The sequence below is a fragment of the Phyllostomus hastatus genome, unplaced genomic scaffold (genome assembly GCF_019186645.2).
Source record: "Phyllostomus hastatus isolate PE091 unplaced genomic scaffold, TTU_PhHast_1.1 phas_scaffold_501, whole genome shotgun sequence".
Taxonomy (NCBI): Eukaryota; Metazoa; Chordata; class Mammalia; order Chiroptera; family Phyllostomidae; genus Phyllostomus; species Phyllostomus hastatus.
Window position 1 is genome coordinate 19949487 of NW_025334033.1, and position 20628 is coordinate 19970114.

The 20628-nt window shown below is 34.4% G+C and overlaps 1 protein-coding gene across 5 annotated transcripts in view; it reads left to right on the forward strand.

Annotated features, from left to right (window-relative positions):
* Window positions 1-20628, forward strand: part of UNC13C (unc-13 homolog C) — a 505027-nt gene that overhangs the window by 270923 nt on the left and 213476 nt on the right. For all 5 annotated transcript variants that reach the window (XM_045822765.1, XM_045822762.1, XM_045822764.1 and 2 more), the window contains 4 exons: window positions 43-199; window positions 10098-10166; window positions 11689-11778; window positions 17777-17905. In XM_045822765.1, coding sequence (XP_045678721.1) covers window positions 43-199; window positions 10098-10166; window positions 11689-11778; window positions 17777-17905 — 445 coding nt within the window. The remainder of the gene's footprint in view (window positions 1-42; window positions 200-10097; window positions 10167-11688; window positions 11779-17776; window positions 17906-20628) is intronic.

Below are 20628 nucleotides of genomic sequence, written 5' to 3' on the forward strand. Positions count from 1 at the left end.
ATTCACTCCTGTTTTAAAGTTCTTGATGTTTTTGTCTTGCAGGCACTTCTCTTGTCTGTCTTCCAAATACATGTGCCCGGGTGTCCCTGCCATCATGAGTACCTTGCTGGCAAATATAAATGCTTTCTATGCTCATGCAACAGTCTCAGCAAACGTACAGCTTTCTGCTTCAGATCGATTTGCAGCTACCAACTTTGGTGTAAGTATTGTTCTGTTAAATGTAAAATTTCCAGTAGCTTATGGGAGTTATATTTTAAAGGAGCATTGGATTCCAGATACTTTTGGGATCCTATTGTAGAAGGTATATCTTAGGGAATATCTCTTAGTATAGTTGGACTAAAGCTAGAAGTTTATTTGAAATATATGTAGTGAAATAATTTTACCAGTCAAGAGACACCTTTATTAGATTAAATGTCCATATTTGGAATGACCTTTTTCAGTAGGAAAAAACATACATGTTGTGAGAGTACTGGTATTTCATAAGAAGTTCTTCACGTATGCAAATTTGGAATTCACCACTGTAGACACAAATGTGAGATTGCTTGACTTCTGCAGACTATTCGGTTCCATTTGTACTTTCTGTTGGTTCCTACTGGTACTGGTGGATAACAAACAGCACATCATATAAAGAAAATAATAGGTGTGTAAAGAGTCTAAGAGAACAATCTATATCTAATTAAGACTGTCCTCCTGAAGTACTCAAATGTATCAAAAAGGCATTAAAAATTAAAACTTCAGGAATCCTGTGGAGTCTCAAGTATTATTTATTTCCCTATCACTGGAACCCATTCTCTGTAAGTGTAATGACATTGAAATTGACAATTCTGAAAATAGGAAATAAATTAATAGTAATCCCAGTAAAGGAGTGAAGATCTAAACCAAGATTTAGTGGAGATAAAGAAGGAAAGACAAATTTCAGAGCGTTCCGTGTATAACCTCAATAGTACTGCCTGGACAGATTCCCAAGGTTTGGTCAGGGCAACTGTGCAGGCCAGAAGCTCTATTCAGTATCCCTGTGGGACAGGTGCTTTTCCACGCCACCACAGTTACATTTCCCACTGAACTTCTGAACTGGTTCACTGAATAGATTTTTTTGATTGATAATGTTGTTATAAATCAAACTGAGGGCAGTATATGTCATAGAGTAGAAATAAATGAAATCCAGCAAATGAAAGTGTGCAAAACCAGTAGGGGGGAAAATATATATATATGTGCTGCTGTGTTTACTCTTTTCTTGTCTTTTTATTAAAAAGAAAATACATATGAGGTGGGTAAGATGAATTAGAATGAATAAAAAGAAAAAGTAATTGTTATTTAATGGCAAATCAAAATAAATACTAGTAGAGGAAACACTGTCTTGGTCAGCAGTCATGGGGCGTGAGTTCCTACTCAAAATTAGCAAGTCAGTTGTGAGTCATTCAAGCTCCAGTTTCTCAATCTGCTCAATAAGGATGAGAATTATTTCTCTAGCATGTTTGTCAAATTAAAATGAGGTAAAAGATGATAAGCCACTCTATAAACATTTAAAGGGCTCTGTAATATAATCTATGAGGATTCAATCTCTCCTGCTCTACCTGTAGTACAAACAGTACACCAGTAGTACAAACAGTACACCCAGTAGCTACTTTTGTTAGACAGATTAACTCTTGTAAGAGTTGGGGCTGAAGAACATTTCCTGGTCAGCTCGAGAAAATACTATCATGGCCAGTACCAGATCCAGAATAGTTTTGTTGTGCAAGCATCATCTTGGTAACAGCATTCAGTGTTATGAATTTGTTTTGCTTTTAATATTCTGCCTCGGTGCATCATACAAAATAAACCAACCTTGTGGAATACTAAGTCTTTCTACCACTGAGAAAAAAAATGTGTTTATATGATTAATATCTGCCATAAAAGCTACCTGGAAGAAAGTGAGATAGCATACTTTTTTTACTTCACACTGACCCAAAGAAGATAAACCAAATTGATTTCAGTACTTTTCAGTGTTTCAGTGGCAACATGGTTATAACAAACTTCATTTTATAAATCAAATGACTTATTACAGAAGAGAGCCAAAAAGAAATCTTTCTCAAAACCATCTTGATAATTTGGTGAGTTGGAATGCAAATGTAACCATATTTTTCTCTACCTATTGAAAATAATGCTATTTGCACAGTCAAATATATGTAAATATCATGTGCCCTATGTCCACATTAAGGCTTAAAGTTCTTATTTGTCTGATTTCTGAAGCTGATACTGTCACTTGTAACTTAGAAACACCATTATATTGGACCTTCTTTATCCTTTTTAAAGGTGTAACCCAGACATTTTGAGTCTTCAAAAATTAAACTAGTGGCCAAGTTTCTTTACCTATGACGATTGTAGAACAAATATTCAAGAAAAGAAAACCATTACTCTTAAAAATTCAGACTTTTTTGTGCACAAGCATTATTTGAAGTCATGGTTTAGATGAAAATGTTCAATAATAAAGTGAACCAGATGGAACCTTGGAGGTGGAGAAAAGCAGTAAGCAAAATTTGCTGAGGAAAATGGTTAAAGAAATTAAATTAAAATGATAATAAAATGTGATAGTTTACTTGTGCCTTATGAAAGGCAAAGTAAACCATTTTGAGAAAAGGAGAGTATATAACATTGCCAGGTGTTACAAAGTTCAAAAAAGATGGGGAAAGAAATGAGCCTAATTTTATATTAAAATTATACATTTCTATATTGTATTTGATAAATTTTATAATCAAAAAAATTAAAAAAGTGTAAAAGTTGGTGAGGAAACAGACTGCTTAAGGAATTTGTTAAGAAGGGGAAAAGAAAATGGTTGACAATAGTGAGATAGTTTCATCATAAAAGATTTTATTTGTACTGTCTGGTTTGGGCAGAGATTTTTTTAATTTAATAAGATAAATTTGAATAAATTTAAATTGTTAGGAAAGAAACTAGTTGCAAAAGTGAAGTTGCACATTTATCAGATGGAGAATGAGTGATGTTCTAACATCCCCAAGGAGAAAGAAGGAAGTGCATACAGTTAAGAGGATAGAAGGAGGAACATTTGGAAGAAAGGACAAGGTCTACTCTAAATTCGACAAAATAGTGGAGGAGTATTTGCAAAGAACACTAAGCTTTTGATATGGGAATGAAAAACGGAGGGAGTCATACCCCATTTCCCTAACCTTCCCCATGGTTGTCAACAAGTACAAGAAGTGCTCCTTCTCAAGACAAGAGCTAAGTAAGATACAGATGCATGAGATGAAGGAGGATGGTAAAGGTTTCGATAAGCTACTGAAGGGAATAAAAAGAGGAATGTTTCAGGACTTTGTCAGAGGAATTCCTCATAAAACTGACAGTCTGATTTGATGTTGGCACACATAAATTTGTTGTCACAATTCGTGTGACTGTCCGATTTTCTCAGCATTCTGATGCAGTATCAGATTCATCACCTGATTGGATTGACTCTAGGTTGAAATTTTGCAGAAAATAGGAAATGAAAAGAGAATAGAGATGATTCTTTCAAGAGAAAAGTAGAAGTGATTCATCAATGCATCTAGGTTTGTTAAGTGGCACCATTGCAGAGAAAGAAACAAAGGGTTTGGGCAGTAATGTAATTTATTTCATAATATTTTATCTATCTATCTATTCATTCATTCATTCATTCATTCATTCATTTTCATAAGATTTTAAACAGGCATTCTCAAATCCAAGATGTAGCTCTGGGAGCAGATTGCTGAAAATTGAGTGTAAAGGCAGCAATATACTGGAGCTAGTTTATACCTGCTCAAAGGCAATGATTCCTGCATTTTCAGAAATACTGCAAACTGGTCATTGAACATAGCCATCCTTAAAAGTACAAATATTGAGAGTATTTACATCATGGAAATTGGAAAATGCTAAATACCAAGACTTTTTTCTTTTGGAAAGATTTAGCAGCACACCTCTAAGTATAAAGGTTGCTTGGAGTAAAGAAGATGAAAGAACTTTTTTGGATAGAATATCTCCATGGGTGTTGAAAACATGATGGGTAGTTCAAAGGTTGGAAAAGAATAAAAACTCCATAAATTGGGGGTCAATAATTCAATTTTGTCAACAAGTACAAGAACAATTTTGTCAACAAGTCAACAACAATTTTGTCAAATCTCAAAGAAAATCTCAAAGAAAAGTCTTTGAGAAATGTATTGAGTTTCCTTAAGTCAAAAATAGTAAATATATTATTAGTAAAAGTGATGTTTATCTCACTCAATTTTTTAACATAAAACCCTCTTTGATATAAACAATATAGGGCAAAACAAATATACTAATATTTTTGTCATTCTATATGTTTTTTGTTCACTTGTGCATTTAATACATATATATGTGATGTCTTATCAAGGCACTATTCATAGCAAGTAGCAGAGGGACTGAAAAATGTTGACCTCTACTGTCTGGGAATTCTATTCTAATAGGATGTTCACATAACCACATGTAAGAATGACCATAAATTACTCCTAACGTGTGATAAGTGCAAAGGAGTTTATACTGATAAATTTGCTTTGAGATTAATCAAAAAGCAACTGATTGGTTCTCTTCAGGGGTTCATAAAAGCTTGACAAAGGAACAAGGCATTTAGAGATGAATAATACTTTCAATGTCCAAGAAATAGTAGAAAAACTACCTCAAGCTGGATGGACATTTGAGTTAAAACAAGAAGTAAAGATTCAAAATAAGTTAAAGTAAGTTTGTGTAAGGTAGCCTGCCTCTTGAGTATGGCAGATAGAATAAAAGATGGAAGTATAAGAGGACACTGTGTTATTGGGTTGATATTAAATTGCCCGCTAAAACATTTGGACTTCATCTTGAGGAATAGGGTATAATTTGACAGAACTTTTGACTTACAAAGATCACTCTGTAGAGGAACTATTACAGAGGGAAAGATAGAATGTATATCAGACAGAGTTCAGTTGTAGTAATAGAAACTATCCTTGCAACTTTAAATAGAAAATTGTTTGGCACAGGGAATTAGATGCTTACAATATCATCTGAAGGACTGGAGGAGGATCCTTTTGTAATACTTAAAATATCACAGTGAAACTGATTTGCAAGAGAAGCTATGAGCTTTCTAACAGTCAGAAGGAAGAATCAGAAGGCGGCTTCTATTTCCAATGCAACTGTTATTTTATAACCACAAAGCTAGTAGCCAAGGACTGAGAAGTGAGTATCTCCAGGACTTTACTTAGCAGCAGAATTAAACTACAAAGCAGAACATGGCTGCCTCTCACCTGGGCTTTCCAAAGGTGGCAGTACACATGCATCTAACAGGCAGAAACTAAGATAACTGCAGAAATGTATCTGCAAAGGAGTTTGAGAAACATGGCTTTTAGTTTTCTAATCTCAAAACTACAGGGAGCCACACTGGAGAAAAGAAGAAAGAGTAAACCAGTTCCTGGCATTGAACACCGAAGGAGTAGATGGAAATTAGTGAGAAGACTGTGAACTAGCCCTGGTGAGACAGTGATGCTGCATCTAGATGTTGGTTTAGAGAAAATGGAGTGATGTGGTAAAGGAGGGAATGAATGTGGAAAACATTTTAGAAGAGATTGTTTCTTTATGACTTGCCAAGTAATTAGTTCTGGACAGAGGTAGGTCTAGTTTTTGTGCTGCCTAAACCTTATATAATTTGATGAGACTCTCTATTTTTTCAAGTACAGACTCTCTTTAATAAGAACTATATAAAATTGTCAATAGAAAATTTTATATAAAATTAATATTTATTTCTAATAAAAATAAATCACAATGAATTACAAGTTATTATAAGACAAATTTCACAAATATTACCAAGTCCAGAAAAGGAATATAATATGTTTATTAATTGACACACCTCTATAAGAGTTTTTTCTACAGTTTTTTACTGCAGTTGCTGGGTCACTTCTTCATATAACAAATATTCTGGAATAACATTTTTGTTAAAAGATAATTCACTCTTATCTAGCACAGTTGACCAAATTTTTTAAATTGATACTTTAGGAAAGTTTTTTTTTTCCTTTTCACAGTTCATTTGATAATACCACATACTTTTTTTAATGACTCATCAAATTTGGGAAAACATTTATTATGTTTTTTCATGTGTGATGTCAAAGCAAAAGTTGCACCCAACGAAGTCAAACAGTCAAAGAAGACTTTATGTAGGGCTATTGCAGTAGGGAAAGTGGCCCATCTGAGCTCCACTCCACTGAAACAAGGGTTAGAATGAGAGAGAGGTAAAGAATCTAAAGATATTAGGGGGAAGGTTTATCAATGGGCATGTCCAACGTATTGAGTTCAGTTTGTAAATGTCTTTTTCAGTGGTTAGGCCATCTGTGTTTGCTAATTGACACTCATCAAAATTAGTTGCCTACCCTCCCCACAGAGGCTGGGAGATAGGGGTGCTTTCTCTTTAATAATTACATTTGAAAAGGATGGTTCTCAAGTAGTACTTGAGAATGAACCCCCATTAGTGGTTTATAAAACTGGGAAGAAGCGTTTTAAAAGATCTACATCCCAAATGGATGGAGAAAAAACTTAATGGTTTTCTAAAGAAAATACTCTAGAAATAAAAAAAGAGGTCAGGACCTGTAGTTAAGAAGAAGCCTGTCTAGGGTTTAGTCAGACTGAGGGAAACACCAAGCTCTTGTGGTCAGTGAATGATAACATCTCAGGTTTTTCAAGTTTGCCTATGAAGTGATTCCTTATATGCTCTTTGAATTGATGACATTTATTAATGTATTAATCTGTTTACTATTGATAGCATCATTGTAGTAGAGTTTTATGATGTTATGATATTTCTGTTGGTATCAATATTAATCTAAAAATCAACAAGAATATGATCAACATTAACAAGATTATCAAAAATTATTAAAATAGCCTCTGCATTACTTCTATTTGAAATGCTTCTGTTCTTCTTATTCAATGATTACTTTTGATATGATACAAAAAACATAGTCTTCACAATTTGCCAGTCCAGGTCAGAATAATCCCCATCCTTTTCATGCAACTGTTACAAAAACCTAAGATCATGTGAGCACATGGCCCGGGTTCCTCCCAGGAAAGCTGGACCAAGTAAGGGCCCCTAAAGCTTAAGCATTATTGGTTTCAGGTTAAATCTGCCCTGCTTTTAGACTGAGATACTGAGAAAGAAAAGGATACAAGAGAGAAGCCACGAATGGTACAGAAATTTTTACACCCCTTCCTTAAAAGAGCTATTCCTTCCACAGTTCCCAAGATTCTAAGGAGAACTAGTAAAAGTGCATTTGTGGGGTCACAACAGCTTCTCCCCACTCAAAATCTCCCCTCTGCCCAGGTGCCAAAATTGGTGCACCAACTGATTTTATATCGCTCATGAGCTAAGACTGGTTTTCAGACTTTGAAATTATTAAAACAATCAAAATAAGACTATTTTTGTCAGAAAAATTATATGAAATTCAAATTTGTGTTCATAAATAAAATTTTATTGGAAAAAAACATGCCTATCTGTTTATGTATTGTCTATGGGAGCTACTATGCTACAACCCAGAGTTCAGTAGTTGTGACAAAGGCCAGAAAGCTGAAAATATTTATTATCTGTCTCTTTTTAGACAGTTTCCTGTTCCCTGGTCTAGTTATGCTAACCAACTAATTAAACCTAAATTTCTGATAGTTGCTAATACTTAGTTTCTGATGTCATGGCATGCCCCTTAGGGGAAACATTCTGTAATCACCCAGTCTTTTATTCTACAAATCACACCATGCAGACAGTAGGCCTCCTCTGCTCTTGCAAAGGCAACCTCGCTGTAATTAAATTGAAATATGGAAGATAAAATTAAATTTCAAACTGTCCTGCTGTTTAAAGGATCTCTATGAAAATTCAATCAGCAGCACAGTTTTAATTTCACATTATCTGGTACTGTTTGAGATTCCATGACAAGTGTGGCAGTTTTCTCTAGTTTTCTATTTTCCTTGAATGTAAATTTTCCAGCCAGTTACTGAGGATCTAGGTAGGAACCAAATGTGTGATCTGTATTGGTCAGGATTCTGTTTAGCTGCATGAAACAGAGACTCAAACAAACTTTATAAGATTTTTCCCATGTAATCTAAATACAGACGTAATAAGGAGTCAGGGCTATTATAGCAGGATTGTAATTTTTTAAAAGCGTGGGCACACATGGCTAGGGTGAGGAGGTGTGGGGACTCCTATCTTTTTGCTCCACCATTCTTACCATTTATTTAGCTTTTCATCTTATAGTCACAGGATGACTGTTTTACCTTCTAGGATCTAGTCTGAGTTTAAGGTGGGAAAAAGGAGAAAAATGCAAAGAGCTTATGGAAAAAAAAAGCCTGACAAAGAATTATGTACCAAAAAATAATACAACAAATACTGTCTGCCAAGCACTATTTTAGAATCTTTCCAAGTAGTAATTCATTGATAATATGCTAACTCAGTCCATGCCCTTTAATAAGATGTATATATCTCATTGGCCTAAACTATAGCTACATGGCCATTTCTAGAGGAAAAGAGGTCTGGGAAGGTGGGCATTTTGTATCAGATAGACTTGACTCATGCAGTCCCATTATAAGGAGGGTGGAAGAATGGATATCGGACAGGCAACCAGAATAATTGGTCCCAGTGTATATAACAGGGTCTGTGACATGGGCCAGCACATGGTTGACTAGGGTCACGTCAGCTATCTTAATTACTTATACCAATGACCGAAGTCAGATAAAGAGGTCAGAGATATGACATGTACATTTTCTTTTACGATCTTTGAATGACTAACTTCACTATGGCCTAACCTGATGATTATAGCAGCTCTTTCATTTTCTTTTTAAATTTGATTGAGAGCCACTGAGCCACATGCATGGGAGAATAGATCAAAAAAGGACAGCATAGGTCATGCCCTCCCTGAGAAGGTATGATGGAAATGGTAAGGAAAAATCTAAGAGGATCCACTCATCTATATTTTTCAGTAGCTTTACTAGAGAGTCTAATGTGCCTAACAAGTGGAAAATTTCTGGAAAGCAAGGTTCATTTCTTAGAAACATTTATTGCCTCTGTAAGGGTTAACACAGAGGCAATATTCAAACTTTGTTCACTGATGTGTGAACCTGATGAAGGCAGTTTGTTTAGAAAATTGAAGTTTCAACTTAGGAACAATTCATCAACTCAGTCAATATTCAACTCACTTCATCAAGATCAGTGACTTCAAGGGATAAGAATTATATAACCCATTAACCCACCTTGTATGTGAAAATACTAGGAAAAGTTTCCACTTTTGCCAGTATCTTTAAAGTGCAGTTTGGTATATGCAGAATATTAATGTAGGCAGAGACATTTACTATCATTTACTATCATTTACACACTTTGGATTAGTAATCTGAGACTCAGGATGGTGAAACTATCTAGCTATAAAGTTTGTGTGTGACTTTGATATTTTTACTTTATCCAATTTATTTCATTCATAGAACTTTATCCTTATGTTTATTAGCAAAACTTATCTTATTCTTATCATCTTAAATTCCTCTATGAAGAGGTCAGTCCTAGACTGATAAGCATCAGAGGAAGCATCAGTATTTTTTTTGCTTGATATTTTATACCTTCTAGCACTAAATTGTAAACATAAGTTAAAGGCAATAGATCCTTTCAGATTATGAAATCTGTACTCGTTACCAAAATGAAAATGCTTTTCAAAATTGTTGTGGAAAAACAACAGCTGTTCACACTTCTATAGGAGGGAGAAACATTTTAAAAACTGTAATTTATTTCTGGGCAGGTGGGCTGGTATGCGGGGGAAGAGACACAGTTATATTTTCTCTGCCATGAATCAGTACAGTGGCAATTCAGTTGCCTGGACTCTTTCAACAGTACATAATTCTCTGGATACTCTCTCATTCATACTGAGAGGCAGTGTGATTTATTGGAAAGAATGTGAGTTTGATGTCAAAGACTTTAGTTTGAATCACTGCTGTGTCACATAGCAGCTCTACAATCTTGGAGAAATCATTGATATTTCTGAACCTTGCTTTCTATAAAATGGGGACAATAACTGATAGAATTGTTGTATGAACTACATTTAGAGTGACCACTTATTTTCATTTTCTTATTTTGTGTTTTCTTTGTACAGAGGGAAAAATTCATAAAACTACTAGACCAGTTGCACAACTCTTTAAGAATTGACCTGTCGAAGTATAGGGTATGTACAAAATTATTGTGCTTGGCTCAGATAATTTCTTCTCATTGTAGAAGTATTCATTACATAATAGAAAATAAAAATTCTGAGTATGGGGTCTCCTTTCCTGTCACACTGGAATTGTCCACCAAATCAGCAAGCCTATGTCCCATGTTCAGGCACCTTGTCCCACATAAGCCTATAATACATGTGCATGTATGTAGCTTAATTTTATAATTTTTAATAACTGTCAGATTGAGTGGCTCTCAGCTAATTTATGAAGTACACATGTAGCCCAGTCCTCATCTTGAAAGCTCACCCCTTACTACTGAGAGGTCCTGCTGATATTTCCCCAGCTTTTTGCATATGGAGTCTCACTAATTAACACACCCCTAGATCAGTAAGCATACTTTCTTAAAGCTGTTCAGAGTTCATTGTCAATAATTTAACACTTCACTTCCAGGTGAAACACACACAAATATATCCATGCATGTGTGTGCAAATCCACACATATAATTTTAGTTGCAAATTTTAGTTACAAATTGTATAATTTTGATAAAATTATAAAAAGTATTTTCAAATACTTTCCTGTCATCTTTCCTTTTTAGTGGCAAAGATTTGATAGATTTTATCAAAAAAATCTATCATAATAATGATTCCATTCTTAACAGTTTACCCTAAACATCTTTTTATACCTGCACACATGTATTTCCCCTGGATTCATTTTTTAGTCTTTTATTGATGGCTATCTTAATTGCATATTTCTGAAAATTTTAAATACCAAATTTTGTCACACTCACCTTTTACGTTTGCACTGGGGCCAACACTAGTAGGAGAGAACTGGTGTGCCAGGCAATAAAAATATCTGGGGGCACAAGGGCCTTGAGTTCACTCGTCCGCCATCACTTAGACCCCCAACTCTCCTCTAGTTCGTGTGCAGCAAAAAGTTACCTGTGATGTTCCAGACATCCATTTAAGAAACCAGTCTGAGGACATCTCCATTTTTATACGACATGTCTCACCAAATCACACTAAGAGAAACTTTTCATTAAAATCCACAGTACTTAAAGGAGATACTATGCAGTACAGTCTTATTTTTGTAACTTTATCAAATTTACTCCTGATTAAAAGTAAATGAGCTCATGGAAAAGTTCCCAAAGTATTTTTGAAAAAAGTTACCTGTCTTGAGAAAATTATAAAAAGTATTTTCAAATATACGTCATCTTTCCTTTTTAGTGGCAAAGCTACTTTATAACAAAGAAGAATAACAATAACAAGGCATTAATAATATTGCTTTGTATACTTTGTTGCATTATGGGAATAAATAGAAGGGTATTTCCTAAGACTAAGAAGATAATATTTTTGAATTTTTTACTTTCTGTAATGTTTTATCATAAAAATATTTTAAGACTACTATAGGGATATTTTAAAATTTTTACACTGCTTACTTTTCATTCTTGTTCACAGAAAACTAGTTTTAGTTTATTTTCCCCCCAAAGCCTTAATGCTGATAATTTATACATCCTTTTGTTTCCTAATTGATCAGGAGAACTTTCCTGCCAGCAATGCTGAGCGGCTGCAAGACCTGAAATCAACTGTGGATCTGCTAACAAGTATCACCTTTTTTAGGATGAAGGTAACTTATTTTATCTCTGTCACTGACTTAGTGTGATATAACACTTTTATGTCCTGGTAAAACTAGTTTTACCTTTCTTTCTTTTTAATTGAAGTATAATTGATTTATAGTATTATAATAGTTTCAGAGGAACAGCTTATTATAATATTATAATAGTTTTGATATTTGCATACATTATGAAGTGATCATGATGATAAGTCTAATTTCCTTTGGTCACCATACAGTTACTACAGTATTTTTATTGTATTCTCTATACTGATTATTACTTCCCTGTGATTATTGATTTTGTAGCTAGAAATTTGTACTCTTTAAACCTCTTTACCCCTTTCACCCATTTTCCCACACCTGTCTCTGGCAACCATCAGTCATTTCTCTGTATCTATGAGTCTGCTCCCGTTTTGTTTTGGTTGTTCATTTGTTTTTGTTTTTGTTTTTTATTTCACACATAAGTGAAATCACATGGTATTTTTCTTTCTATGTCTTATTTCACTTCATATAATACCATCAAGTTCCACCCATGTTTTTAAAAATGGCAAGATTTTATTCCTTTTTATGGTGGAGTAATACTTCATTATGTGTGTATGTATTACATCTTCTTTATTCATCTGTCTCTGGAAACATAGGTTGCTTCAATATCTTGGCTACTATAAACAATGCCATAATGAGCACAGACATGCATATTCTTATCAGATTAGTGGGTTTTGTTCCTTTAGATAAATTTCCAGAAGTGGGATTGCTGGGTCATACAGTAGTTCTATTTTTAATGTTATTAAGGAAACTCCATACTATTTTTCATAATGGCTACACCAGTTTACATTTCTACCAACAGTGCATAACCATTCCTTTTCTGTATGTCAGTACTTGTTATGTTTTGTCTTTTCAACAATAGCCATTCTGACAGGTGGGAGGTGGCACCTCATTGTGTTCCAAATTGCATCTCCCTGATACTTAGCGGGGCCAAGCCCCTTTTCATGTGCCTGTTGGCTGTCTGTGCATCTTCACCAGAAAACTGTCTACTCAGGTGCTCTCCCTATTTTCTAGTTAGATTGTTTATTTTTTATATTGAGTTGTATGAGTTTGTATATATTTTAATATTAACACCATATCATATCAATGTTTTGCAAATATCATCTCTCATTCAGTAAATTGCCTTTTTGTTTTGTTGATGGTTTCCTTTGGTGTTCAAAAACTTTTTAGACTTTACCCATCTCTTGATCAGTACTGTTCAGCCTCAGCAATTGATCTGCAGCGTCTTCATCTGAGTTAAATGAGTCTTCCAATAGAAGATATGTTGAAAAGGAATTATCCTAGACACAAGATATTCTGAAACATTTGGCTCAAATGTAGTTTTAAATTAAACCTATTTGAAATAAAACTCTCTAGTAAGTGGACATGGCACTTACAAAAAAAAAAAAAATCCCTGAAAGTGTGAAATGGAAATGGCATTTACTTCTTAGTTTATTTTTAACTCAGATGTGTTGCTGACTTTTTCTTGGAAAGGAAATAGCTGACTCTTTAAGTTTACCCCAATTGGTCACTTTCATTTTCAGTATTGGCAGTGTCTACATAAGAGTATATTTGATTGCTTAAACTATTAATATACAGTATTTAACTATTAGCTACCAAGCTATGCAGGCATTTCTTTTTAGATATATCTCCTCTGCTTTAACAGCAAGTTCTCCACAATCATAATGTGGTTAGCAGGACAATTCATGTAAAATTTTCCCAAAACTACTTAGCAAGTCTTGGGCTAAAATTTTTACTCTTAGAAAGACAGTTTGATGATGTTTATTCAGAAAATTCCTGCATGGAAAAAACAGAAAATAGAAATAAGTTTTTCTTTTTAGTTGCCCATAATTTTTTCACTAGAAGCACTAAAAATAGTAATTTATAATATGAGAAGCAGAAAACATAACTATATATATCAACAATCCCTTATATCTTCTAAAGTTTAATTAAAATTCATTTGGTTTAAAATCAGTTACATTAGATGACTGGAATAAATAGAATTTATGTCAGTTCTGATCTTCTGACAGCAGCTGCTTAAACAGTGTGTAGAGACTGATGGTGAGACCCAACTTTATTATTTTTATTGTATTTTTCCATTATCATTTATCTCCCTTATACACCCTTCCCCCCATAATCACCACACTGTCCATGTCCATGACTCCTTTTTCTTTTGTCCTTAATTCCTCCACCCCCTAATCTCCTCCCCACCCAGCTGGTTGTCATCTTCTTTCCATCTATGAGTCTATCTCTGTTTTACTTATTAGTTAAGTTTGTTCATTAGATTCCTCATATGAGTGAAATCATATGGTATTTGTCTTTCTCTGACTGACTTATTTCACTTAGCATAATGTTCTCCAGGTCCATCCATGCTCTAGCAAAGAGTAAAATTTTGTTCTTACTGCTGAGTAGTATTCCATTATGTAAATGTCCCATAGTTTTTTTATCCACTTATCTACTGATGGACACTTAGGCTGCTTCCATATCTTAGCAATTGTAAATAACACTTCAATGAACCTAGGAGTGCTTATGTTCTTTGAATTAGTGTTTTGGGTTCTTTCAAATATATGCCCAGAAGTGGGATCACTGGGTCAAAAGATAGATCTATTTTCAATTTTCAGAGGTTTCTCTATACTGCTTTCACAGTGACTGCACCAATCTGCATTCCCACCAACAGTGCACAGGGTTCCCCGTTCTTCACATTCTGGCCATCACTTGTTTTTGATTTATTGATGATAACCATTCTGACAGGTGTGAGATGATATCTCATGTGGTTTTAATTTACATTTCTCTGATTAGTGACGTTGAGCACCTTTTCATATGTCTATTAACCATCTGTATGTATTCTTTGGAGATGTGTCTATTCAGGTCCTTTGCCCATTTTTAAAATTGAATTGTTTGGTTTTTGGTGTTAAGTTTTGTAAGTTCTTTATAAATTTTAGATATTAACCCCTTATCAGATGTATTGGCCAATAGGTAGGTTGTCTTTTTATTTTGTTGATGGTTTTCTTTACTGTGAAAAAATTTTTAGTTTGATGTAGTCCCATTTGTTATTTGTTTCCCTTGCCTGAGGAGATGTATCAGATAAAATATTGCTATCAGCAATGTCCAAAATTTTACTGCCTATGTTTTCTTTTAGGATTTGTATGGTTTTGGTTTTAACAGTTAAGTCTTTAATTCATTTTGAATTTAGCCTTGTGTGTGGTAGAAGAAGGTGGTCAAGCTTCATTGTTTTGCACATATCTGTCCAATTTCTCCTACACCATTTATTGAATAACAGAAACCCATTGCATTTTTATGTACCAATGATGAACTATCATAAATGGAAATTAAGAAAGAATTCCATTCACAATTGCTTCATAAAGAATAAAATACCTAGGAATAAATCTAACCAAGGTTGTAAAAGATGTATACTTGGAAAATTATAAGACACTGAAGAAAGAAATAAAGAAGATGCAAATAAGTGGAAGCACATACCATGTTCATGGATGGAAAAGTTAACATCATTAAAATGTCCATAATACACAAAGCAATCTATATATTCAATGCAATTCCTATCAAGATTCCAATGATGTATTTCACAGAACTAGAACAAATATTTCAAAAATTTATATGAACCCACAGAAGGCCCCATATAGAACAGTGATCCTGAGAAAGAAGGACAAAGTTGGAGGAATCATACCACCTAATATCAAACTATACCATAAAACCATAGTAATCAAAACAGTGTGGTACTGTCATATAAACAGACAAATAGATCAATGGAACAGAAAAGAGATCCCAGAAATAAATCCACACCTTTATAGTCAATTAATATTCAACAGAGGATGCAGGCACATGCAATGGACTGAAGATATATTTTATTATAAACACCAGTGTTCACTTTCCTTGGGTAAATAAGTTATAGTTATCAAGTAAACATACTTGATAAATGTATGTTTAACTTTACAAGAAATGGCAAATTGTTTTTCAAAGCAGTTGTACAGTTCTGCATTCCCAGCAGCAATGTGTGAGAATTCCACTTCCAGTTGCTCTGAATGTGATAGTGAAGCTCTTCTCTCTTGGTATTTTCCATGGCTTTGATTTTTTCTTTTTTCTTTTTTTAGTGATTCTAATAGCAGTAAAGTATCTTATTGTGGTCTTCATTTTCTCAGTTAATGTTACTGATAATTCTTTCTTGGTCTGATTTGCCATCTGAGTTTATTTTATAAACAGTCTATTGAAATATTTTTGCCTAGTTTACATTATATTTTATCTTACTCTTGAGTATTAAGAATTCTTTATATACTCTAGATACAAGTCTGTTGTCAGGTACATTATTTGCTAATATTTTCTGCCTGTCCTTTGTCTTTTCATTTTTAAACAAAGTTTTTAATTTTGATGAAATCTACTTTGTCATTTTTTTCTAGTGATTGTCCATATTTATTTGGATATATTTGTGGACTCTGTGTACTGTCAGTTGTCTGCATTTTTACCATTAGCATACTGGCTTGATTACTGTAGCTTTATTACAAATCATGTACTGCGAGTCTTCCACCTTTTTTCCTTCTTTTTCAGAATTGTTTAGGTGATATTAGTTCTTGTTGGAATTTTGATTTGGAGTCCATTAAATCTATACATCAATTTGGAGAGAACTGAAATTTTAACAATATTAGATTTTCAAATAACCCTTATTTTTTGAACCCTCTTCAATCAGACATTTATCCCATCACTTCACCAAATGATCTTCTCAAATCACCAGTGAGCATTATTTTGCTAAATCTAATTGTAAATTTTGATCCTCATGCTACAGTGTTCAGTATCAATTCTTCCTCCAGGAAACTCTTTATTTTCTAGATTTCCTGTTGCTTAGTTTCCCTCCTAGCTCATTGGCTGCTCTTTTCTGGTTTTCGCTGCTTTTCCTGTCTTCACTGCTTCATTCTATCTCATTTGCCTGATGTCATAGGACGAAAATTACCCAGGCATCTCTACTCTCCAGACTCATTTATTCAGACATCTCCTTGATCTCTACTTGTATGCATAACAAGCTTGCTTCTAAGTCTTAACCTGTCTGAAACTGAGTTCCCAATCTCCCAAGCACAGCTTTGCCTGTCTAATTTGAGGCCACCTCCACTGTACCAGTTACTCAGCTTAAAACCTCGGGGTCTTGACTCCTCTTTTTCTCTCACATAAGTTATACAGTGTAAGCAAATCTGTTTTTCCTTCCAAAATTAACCCAAATATGGCTTCTTGTAACAACTCCTAGCTTACCACTATAGTCTAAGCACTATCTTCTCTTGACTTGATTATGGCACTATTCATATCACTGGTCAATTTACTTTTTCCATAGCCCGCCTTAAGGCAGCATAAGTGAACTTTTAAAAAGATAAGTAAGGTCATTTTGCTCTTCTACCCAAACAGCCTAATTTCTTCCCACCTTGGTCAAAATTAAGGTTCTTCCAGCAGGATATATGTGGGGTTCTTTGCTGGTTCCATCCTCTTACTCCTCTGAGTTCAGGTACTCTTGCTGTCCTCTGTATTAATTCTATTCCACTGAAATACCTTCTATCCTCTTTTCTCTGCTTTATTTTTATTTTCAACATGCATCATCATATAATATATTTTATGATTTATTTTGCTATTTATTTACTAGAATTTAGCTCCATAAGGAAAGGGATTTTTGTTTCTTTTGTTCATTGCAATATAACCATTATCTGTCATATAACAGATGATAAATGTTTGTCAAATAATTGAATAAAATAAATGAATGAATAATACAATTAGTCAGTTTAAGTGTTATATTACTATTTGAATATTTATGACTATGAACTTTATCACTGAGTAGTCACATCAGAAAGTGAGAGTGGACACTTATACATTTAAAACATTTCTAAGACCACATTTTTCTGAACATAGAAAAACCAACTAAAAGCATTTATTGAAATTATTTGAGTTGTTTATACTGGATCACAATATTCTACATTTCAAGTTAAGAAAATAATTTTTCTGTCAGGTTCTGGAGCTGCAAAACCCCCCAAAGGCCAGCATGGTGGTAAAGGACTGTGTCAGAGCTTGCCTGGATTCTACGTACAAGTATATTTTTGACAATTGCCATGAACTCTATTCCCAGCTAATAGACCCGGTAAGAAGAAACATGTGTTTTTCTATTTCTAATGTCCATTTACATTAGTTCAGAGTGATAGTAAATGGGAAAGTATTTTCACTTAATTTCACAGTAACTGGAGGTTTTGAGATTTTTTTGTATATTTTCTTTACATTTGGATGTCACTTTTATATTCTTGAAATAATTCACTCCTCACAATAATGTTATGTTGTAAAGGTGGAATTATTATTTAAATTTTTCAGATAAGAAGTCAGTTTTAGAAGAATTAAGTGATTTGCTCAAGGTCACATAGTGGGCAAGTGGCAGATTTGGGAATAGATTTAGGATTCTAACTCCTGCTCCTATGTTCTTCCCCTAATTCATACTGCCTCCCTTATCAATTTACCTCATAAAAGTGATAGTTGGAGAAAGTTTTATAAAGTGGTAAATTTGTTATTAAGAAATATTTCAAAATTTATTAATTATTAAGAAATAATTTATTAAGAAATAGTTAAAAAATATAGAAAGTAAATCAAACATGCATATATTTACCACTTAGGTAGCCAAATTTTAATATTTAGCAATATTTGCTCTGCTTTTTGTTATTTAAAAGTATTAAGTGTTACATATAAAACAGCACTTCACTTTGTACTTCTTCAGACTTTATTCCCCTCTCTTCTTCCTCCTTCAGAGATGAACACTATTTAATGTTGGTGTCTGAACATCTTTTCACATATGCTCAATGAATACTTCAGTTTTATTTTTTGTGAATTGCCTATTAATCATTTACTGATTTTTCTCTTGGCTTCCTTGTATTTTACTTATGAATTTGTAGAAAATTCTAAAATATATTCTGAATATTAATTGTTTGTTGGTTATGTTATTTCATATATTATTTCCCTCTTTATATGAGTTGTCTTTTGGTTGCATAGAAGTTTTCTAATGCATGCTATGATTTATACATTGCTATTCTATAAAATTGCTGCTTGGGGGGTGGCTTTTTAACATGTATCTATTGCCTACTTCCCTGAAGAATGTAGTTTTCCCTGTGGAATTGTCAGGTTACCTGTGGAATTGTCAATTACCAGGTTAATTGAATGGGGCACATTCTATAAAGCCTATGTAAGATGAAGGTGAATAGGACTCTTTCAAGCTGGGTTTCAAGATAGGTTTCTTATGGTATTAAATCTTTCTGTGGTCACTGATTCCTAAGCCTAATAGGAGAAAAAATTAAGGCCTGATAATTGTCATTGCAGAGGCAAAGCAATATATAACCACATAATTATTCGTAACTTCAGCTTGTCATTCCTCCTAGATGTGCGCTAGCTTAGAAACTTAGTTCTCTGAGATTTCTAGGGATTAAATTGTCTCTCACTTATACTCTCCTATTGGATGGCTTTCTAGTGGCTTTTCTTCATCTGTTTTCTACTCTCCATCTTCCTCCCAAAAAAGACTTTTAAATGGTTTTGCATTTGTACATCATCTTTATCTTACCTAAAATATAAAATTGAAACTTTCATTATACCATATAATTTACCCATACTTAACTTTATTATCCATTTTGCCAGACCTTACCAGTCCCAGTTTCCTGCTCCTTGCAACTCCAAACCCAAAATGATCCCTCTCATGGGCCCTAAAGTCTATTGTTTCCTTGAATCGACCATCCTTTTACATCATGCATTTATATGTCCTGTTCTATATTCCTAAAATGTTCTCCTGATCTCTGCCTTCATCAAAATCAAGCTTAAATATAACCTCATTCTGCTAATGCACACCCAGTGAATGAAGGTAAATCAAAGTAAAGTAACATATCTTATTTAGTGTCTTTCTAATATAATAATTATTAATAATTAACATGGACACAGCCCTCAGTGTCCTCAGCATTATGGATGAGACCAAATAAATTCACACAGACTACCAAGTCCTGTGGAGGAAAAGGGATGGTACGACGTCTCTCTCAAGGGGAGAGCAAGCCTCGGAGCGCCTCGGCCACCCCATCAAGAGGAGAGGGCCTAGACCCCTGCTTGGAGAAGCTTTTATTAGATTCAATTTGCATAGGAATACAGGGTGTATACATAAAGCTCATTAATAATTATCAGGCAGTAAGGATTAAACAATAGATAATATATAAAGAACTCTGGGGGCCTATTTTGAGTCAGGGTCAGATAGTTAAATGGCCATAAAACTTTGGGGAACAAACTCACTTCCTGCTTGGTCCCTTATAATTCAATTGAGAGCACTCTAAACAAAGCAGGTTTCACAGGATTTTACACATTCTTTCTTAGGCCTGACCGCCCTAGGGAACCTGCCCTTTCCAGCATAGGGCTATACCCACCACCAGCATTGTTTCAGACTTAAGGCATTGTTTCAAGCTTAAGTCAGGCAGGGGAAGTAAGGCAGCCAAGAGATTAGACTTCTCACAGACAGAATAAGGACTCAGGCTATATCAAAGCCAAGGGGCAAGGGTCCATCACCCCTTTTCTGTAGCCCCCAAGTCCTTCCCTGGGGACCCCATGATCACGCCTGTCTTAGGTCATCCCTCCCTTGAGGAATCTTACCCATCATTGGCTAAACGATCAAGCATTGGAGACCAGGGAGGGTGAAGTAAAAGGAGCAGAGGTGGCACCCCTGCCTGGGAGATAAGCTTTGTCTCCTTAGTGGCTTAGGGTCTCAAGGTCTCTCACTCAGCCTTAGCCATGGGGGAAGGGGAGTGGTTTATAGCTCCTGAAACCAGGCAGGGCAGTTCCCAACAAATAATAATA